At 30.3% G+C, this 7,529-nt stretch overlaps 1 protein-coding gene across 1 annotated transcript in view; it reads right to left on the bottom strand.

The window, feature by feature from the left end:
* Nucleotides 1–2,163: 2,163 nt before the first annotated feature.
* The window catches only part of Purg (purine rich element binding protein G), a 39,061-nt gene continuing 33,695 nt past the window's right edge, over nt 2,164–7,529 (bottom strand). Inside the window, exon 3 of the mRNA XM_047551371.1 lies at nt 2,164–3,831. Coding sequence (XP_047407327.1) covers nt 3,727–3,831 — 105 coding nt within the window. The 3' untranslated portion in view covers nt 2,164–3,726. The remainder of the gene's footprint in view (nt 3,832–7,529) is intronic.

Below are 7,529 nucleotides of genomic sequence, written 5' to 3'. Positions count from 1 at the left end.
TTTTCCCAGCAACATTCTGATGTTAATCAGGCTTTAAAAGCTGATTTTCTTACTGAAAACAATATGCTGACTAGTTTTCTAGTGTTTTATTTTTTCTAGTATTATTTCTTTCCTCTACGAAGTCATTTTTAAAATTATAAAATAATGCTTATCATAAATAATAAGTATAAAAGCAAAATTCTAAGTCCACTTCTTATGCAGACCTTCCTTCCAATCCTATTCCCTAGGAGTAATGCTTTGTTTTTTGTTATAAATTAATTGGTTTCTTCATTGGATATCCAGTGCTCAAGATTTTAATGATCTTGTTTAGAAGGAATCTCTTGTGAATTTGCTCAGAATGAATTAGTAAAACTTAGTTTCTAAATACACATTAATTTCTAAATACATTCAGTCCTTTTTATCTTCATGAACTAGTCTTTTGTTAAGTCTTTTATGACAGCCAACAATTTGCTTTGCAAGAAGTGTAAACTTTATTTACCATTCACAGTTGCTAAGAGATCAGTTTAGGAGAATATGTGTAGTGCTGAGCTCACTGCATTTTATGATTTATTTAGCCCTATGAACTACTACTCACTTATTTTTGTGTGAATCGTATCACTTTCAACTTTTTTTCTAGGAGTCTTTTCACATCCACCCCCACTCAAGGATAAAGTAGAGAGTGAGAAAAGTAACTTTAGTCCAAGTGTGAATCACTACACACCCACTTCAACAGCTTTTTAAAAAAGAATACAGGAAGACAAAATTGAAATTATATAGATGGGCTATTTTTTGTTTCTTAAGATTATTGTTATTATTGGCTATTTTCAAACTCAAAGTAACTCCTGATGAGAGAAATTAGTTCCCTAAGATGGGTAAGGATAATCTTTCAGTGTTCATAAAGTTTATTTTGAAATATTTTACTCAGTAGAGAACACATGGATTTTTAAAAAATGCTTTCCTTACTAGAATTCAGGGAAAATATCTTTAACTTAAGATCCATAAGGGAAATTATTATTTTAGAATCAGAAAAGACAACTTACCAAAATAATATTGATAAAATTATAAAGACAGGTATAATTGTATAACTTAAAAAACTTAAATCATGGTTTTACAAGAAAGAGGGACGAAATTATTTTCACAAATAAACCAAACTTATAGAGTGTACTCATTTTATTTAAGGCTGATGAGTTTTAAAAATAATTTCAATACTAAAAAAAATGATAAAATTTTTTGAGAATAACTTTTTAGATGGTACAGACATTATGGTAAACATTAATACAGAAATATAGTTGACTATAGAGTTAAAATTAGAGATATTTTCCCATAGATTAAAAAGATTTTTTCCCAAAAGCAACTCATTTACTCTCTCACAGTTTCATCAAATTAGAATTAATTTTTATTTCTATTAGCAGGCAAGATATAGCACAGAAATAAAAATTCTCTAAAATATTAATAGACATACCCACTTTATCTTTTTCATTAAATAAAATGTGGAATTATTTTGTATCACATTTATTATTTACCAGTTTTCATAAAATGTAATGCTGTAAATGTAGTTACCAAAATATACTGTAGAAATATCTCTGGGAGAAGCTGTGGTTTAGTAAATATTGCATTTGTTCAAGATAGTGACAGAGAAGCAAGCCTACTGTTCTCATAGGTTTTATTCTCTAATATTCATTTTTTGATATTAGAAGTCAGATAAGATTTAATAATGATTTGAGGCAAAATTAACATGCCTTAAACTTTTTTTTTATTGTAAACAAATGGGATACAAGTTGTTTCTCTGTTTGTACATGGAGTAAAGGCATACCATTTGTGTAATCATAAATTTACATAGGGTAATGTTGTTTGATTCATTCTGTTATTTTTTCCCTTTCCCCCCACCTCTCCCACCCCTCTTAAACTTTTAATATAACAAAGAGCACAGTAGTGTGGGAATGTCCTTTCAGTTATCAGACCCAGTGGGTTAGACTGATAAGTTTGATCATCTTCTATTTAAGGTCAGTGATTGTTGCTTGAGGAGCTTTATTTAATACATTTGTTTCCATTTTTTCTGTTCTTTTAAAATTTTAATGTTGCCTGTGGGTTAGTCAAGATATCAAGGTCGGAATGAAAATTTGCATGCCGTTTTAATACTGAATTTTTTTCTAGTTTGGGAGAAGCTGTTCTCTGCCCTCATGAAGTTGTTTGTAGCTTCATGTGTCCTACTGCTGTGATTCTTTTTTTTTTTTTTTTTTGTGGTGCTGGGGATTTGAACTCAGGAGGGCCTTGTGCTTGTGAGGCAAGCACTCTACCAACTGAGCTATATCCCCAGTCCTGTGATTATTAATATACATGCTGAAGTTTAGATTCCCATAAAACCTTTGCCATGACTTTATCTATTATACTATCTGACTCATGTCAATTTTTTCCAGAACATTTATGTCTTGTCCTTATTTTCATATATGAGGAATGAAATTTACTTCATTTTAAAATTGTATCTTTTTATGTATGTATGTATGTATGTATTTATTTATTTATTTTGCTGTGCTGGGAATCAAAACCAGGGCATCCTGTGTTCTAGGGAAGTACTCTACTGAGCTACTTCCCAGCCTCCAAACTTTTACTTTAAATACGAACCTATGTGAATGACCTTTGCAGTGTCATCTGAATTGAAATAAAGGCTTTGAAGGCATACTAGCTTTCATGCTAATGTTATCTTCTTGTTCAACCAGATGACAAAACTACTAATAAAGCAATAAATAGACAAACACTCTTTTGGCACATTTTCTACTTACTTATTCCCACGTCTGGTAGGATTGGTTTTTATAGGTCCTACCTAAACATGATTTTAGAAGCCATAGCAACTGGATTTAAATTCCTAAAGACACAACAGATTTGGGGGGCACAAATGAAATAACAGAATAAACACATGGTAAGATCAACAATCAAGTTATTTCTGAAAAATAAAAATCCATAATAATTACACATATAAACCAGTTTATTAGATTGTCAGTGATACTTTGAGACAAATTCAAGTTATTTTATTTTACTTTATATAAACAGAGGAAGGGAGGAAAGTTTTAAACTTCAAGCTTGTTCAGCATGTGTGCAGTTAGCATCCACAAAAGCACCATTGGATATGGAAGAATTAGCACCACAGAATTTTAGGACCTAACTGTTAACATGCATCACTGAAAAACTTGGAACCAAAAGTAGTACATGGTATGGTCTATTATAAACAATACAAGGCAATTTATGATTTCTTCTCATACGGTACAATACAATCACAATCAATGAGAACCTTTTAAGTACAATACAAGACAAAAAACACCTGTACCCTGTTAACACTACAGCAGTTACAGATTTTAAAAAAATGTTTCTTGTAAGAGGCAGTGGGTTGAATGATCCCTCCCCGCCCTCAATTTTTAAATTCAGAGTTGTGTAGTTACATGATCTCTTGAGAAAGTATTTTCAAATCTACATGTCTTCTACCTCAATGCTGACAAATGGTGGTTTGAAAACGGAAAGGCTGGATGAATTAAACAAGAAACCAAAAAATTTGAAAAGAGTCAAGAAATACTCCACTGTGGTGGAAGGTTTTCCACACAAGATCAGTTTGAAAATGATGCCAGTGGTGTTGATACTTCTCTTCCTTTCCGTGGAGGAATGCCAAGTACAGAAGCCTTGGATTCATGATGAACTTCGATTCATTTCTTTCACCAAATGCTTTTACTCTGGAGTGTAACATTAGAGATTTATTCCTTATTCCTCAACTGTTTTTGTAGTATCATTGGGTTGTTCCTTATGCTTGGTTTGACAACAGTGAAAAGGGTTGATATTCTCTCTGGATTTAGGGCAATTTGTGAGCTAAAGAAAAGATATTAATTTAAATTTAGCAAATAGGAAATTTTAAAGGGAGTTTCACTATTTTCACAGTACAAACCCATATTATTGAAAACCTTTCTGTTAGAAAGCATGTAACAAACCCTTAATTTTAGTTGTGCCTAGACCAATTTTGGCATATGAGAAGATACTGTATAAGAAATGTGCAGTAAGAATAGATACAGGTATATTCAGATCTCAATGCATTGATGCCAAGGAAAATATATTTTTACTCACCAAGAGAAGAATATACCTTGAAGCATCTATGCAGACACATGAATCAATCATGTATCTGCCCAGCTTCTAATTCTGGAATAGTGATAACAGGGTCATTTAGGAAAAAGTACTCAATTACAGTACAGCGGCAATTTTATGTTGTCTATATTTAACAGTGAACATTTTTGAAAATAGAATCAGTACTATACGGTAAGTTTACAATTCACCATGTCTATACTTGTAATACATGCGGTTATTTGTTTTCCAAATTTTTAAAAATCCCACTAGGACCAACATCTTTCAGAACAACAATCTAACATTAAACAAAACTTTCTAAGGAAAATATTTAGCATCACAGATATTTGAGAAAAGTCTGTTATTCAGCATCACAAAATACTCAATAGATCTACATTTAAGATTGTTCATGCCTTGACATTAACACACCTTTGGGTTAATGTATCTTATTTTAAAAAGAAAACAAACAAACCAAACAACTGACATGGAATTTGTCTTTAGTCTCTCCTTGATAAGAACAGACCTGATTAACTTGACTTCTTTTCTATACCATGAAATGGTGACTCCATCTAAGAAATTGCATTTACATTTAGTAAAAAGCATTTCAAACTAGAGATAGAAAAATGGTGACACAAAGAAAGACTTAAAGATAAGTGACATTATAGAAAAAAATTTTTAAAAATATTCTGCTCTCAAACAAAAAAGAAAGCAAAGTTCGTTCACTTTGAAATATTCTGTTGAAAAACATTCTTGAATGAAAGTTAGCCTATCTTAATGAATGTCAAAAAGATGTTAAGTTTCACTTGAGAGGGTGAAACCCTTTTGAAAAAAATTATCCTATGCTTTTCCTGCTGAACTACATTCATTCTATAAATCTACCGATTTCCTGAAGAAGAATACTGCACATAGCAGTACATTTTTGTAGATGATTTAAATTTGATAATTCACCAGGTATGGCTGACTTGAGCAAAGAAGAAACAAAACTGACTTCTTAATGTTTTATATTAAAAAAACTCAGCTAAAATAAAACTGAATTATGATAGGCTAGCTTAATAATTTTGATTGCCCTTATATTTGCTAAACATTTCAAGACAAGGTAGTAACAATTAAAAATAAAATTTTTAAAGTAAAAATTGTCCAAAAATTGTTCAGTGATAAAGTCTTAAATTTTACAATATTTTAACTTCAAATGATTGTAGACTAACTTAGACAGTTTTGCCATTATCACATACACTTTTGTTACTCTTGAGTTTTATTTTTGTATTGCTCATTGGTTATATTATGTAACATAATGTTCTGTTAAATTAAAATAGTTTGATTTATTACATTATACTCTAAGTGGTTTTAGAAAAACATATAACTAGGATAAATTTATAAAAGGATAAAGAATATTTTAAGAGATTTTAGACATTCTATACAGACAAAAAGCTAGTTCAAGGTAATAAAGTGCCTTCTTTTCCAGGTAATTAATTTTTCACTAAAATATTTTAAGGCTTTATAAGAAACCCAACATTATCAGAAGTTTGATAGTATAGGGGGTTATATTATTAATTAGCATTCTTTTGTAGCTCTTATATTATTTAATCTTTCAATCCATATAGTAATCTTTAATAACTAGTAGCTTGAAATTATAAACTTAAATTATCAATTCTGAATTCATTTTGTGGGTAAAGGAGAAGATGTATCATTTTTAAATGCTGTGACTTGTACATAAGACTCTCATGTTGCTTGGGAACAATCTGGTTTATGTCATAATCTACAGCAGCCGACGTCCCTCAAAAAATTCAATAGAATATTTAATCCTATGGCAAATGGGCTATTATTTTGTTCATTCATTCATATATTGTTTTCTTTACATTTAAAATGATTGTGCAGCCTAAAATAAAAAAGACCAGAGAAAACTAACAGGAAATTCTTCAGATATAGGCACAATGAATACCTTTTATTGCAACAGACTGTGCATAATCTGTATTGATGCCAACAGTTAATATTGAGCATTTATATCCCTTTTGCTTCTACTATCCATGGGTATATCACAGTAAAATACTATTAACCTAATAAGAGTGTATCTACATGATAGCCATAATCATACAGAATTCTAATTATTATATATTTAATTATTTCTCTTTGGGGGCATGTATGTTTTAAGCACATCTGTATACTCAGTTATTTAGGAAGGCCCAGATTTTAGGATGAATTATGACAACATAGATAACTAACTGCTCAGTCACTTTTAACCAATAAAACCCAATTAAAATGTTTGAAAATTCATTTTAGGAATTTAGCTATTTTGAAAAGATTACTGAAATGAAGTACAAGATTAAATGGGCATGATACCTAAAATGCTTTTCTGATTACCACTGGGTTAATTAAAAATGTTCCTTAAGTTAAAGGTTTTGTGGTCAGGATAGAGAAGGTGAGTGAAGACTCATTGAAAAGAATGGTTTAAGTTAATGTTCCACATAATTAGAAAAATAGGAATTATCAGTAGGGGAAAAGTGCTAGTCTTAGAATTGGGTTTGGTTTTGAATCTAAAGCCTAGTGAGAGAAATTCTAGGGTTTAAAAAAATTAAAGTGGCATAAACCTTTGTAATTGCACATTCCTTTACCAAAGTGCCACAAGTTACCATTTTTCTAAAATGCACGATTCTAATTTTCAGAATCTAACTATATATACAGTTTTACCTTTTTCATACTAGTATACTACAGTTTCACAAACTTAGCAGAAATATAACTAGGAAGATGAATTATAACTTTCTAAAAATGATAGTGTGTGTATGTTAAAAAAATAACTGTTAGGAGCCTTTGTCATTATGAAGATTCAAATCCAAGTATAGACAAAGCATTCCATGAAACATGAAAACATCACGAGAGCTTGTTTAGGCAAATTTTAGTAATACTCTGCCAGACAATGCACAGAGGTCAATATGCTTAACAGAAAACAAATTGATTTATTTATCCTGTTTTTTTAAAATCTATTTTACCACATATGATACTTATTCTCTTCAATCATGGAAGCAACAATATTATCTAGAAACCATATTATCTAGAAACTTCAGTTTTCAAAACCTTCAAATACTGAGGTTTCTAGCCTTAACTGCTCATTCCTATGAAGTATGGCAAAAATGTTGATGGGTGTGTTACTTATTTTCATGATTCTATCTCTCTATTCTAAATAGAAGTATACAGAGATAAAATAATGAGGACAAAAAAACAATAGAGACCAAAACACAAATATACAGAGTGAATAAGACAGTAAGTCATTGTATGAAAGTTCTTTGTAGTACTGAATTTGGTCAATCAGGGAAAGATAATTAAAAATGGAGTTCTCTTTACCATGTAATAATTGTATGATTATATATTTTTACAAATAAATGGCATGCACATAAATTTAAATTTTGAATATTTTAGTTATTTCTGAATGTAACGAAATTAAACCAGGGAGTTGTTTT

This window comes from Sciurus carolinensis, chromosome 4 (assembly GCF_902686445.1).
Source record: "Sciurus carolinensis chromosome 4, mSciCar1.2, whole genome shotgun sequence".
NCBI lineage: Eukaryota > Metazoa > Chordata > Mammalia > Rodentia > Sciuridae > Sciurus > Sciurus carolinensis.
Note: the sequence above shows the minus strand (reverse complement) of the source record. Positions and strands in the feature narration are given on the sequence as shown.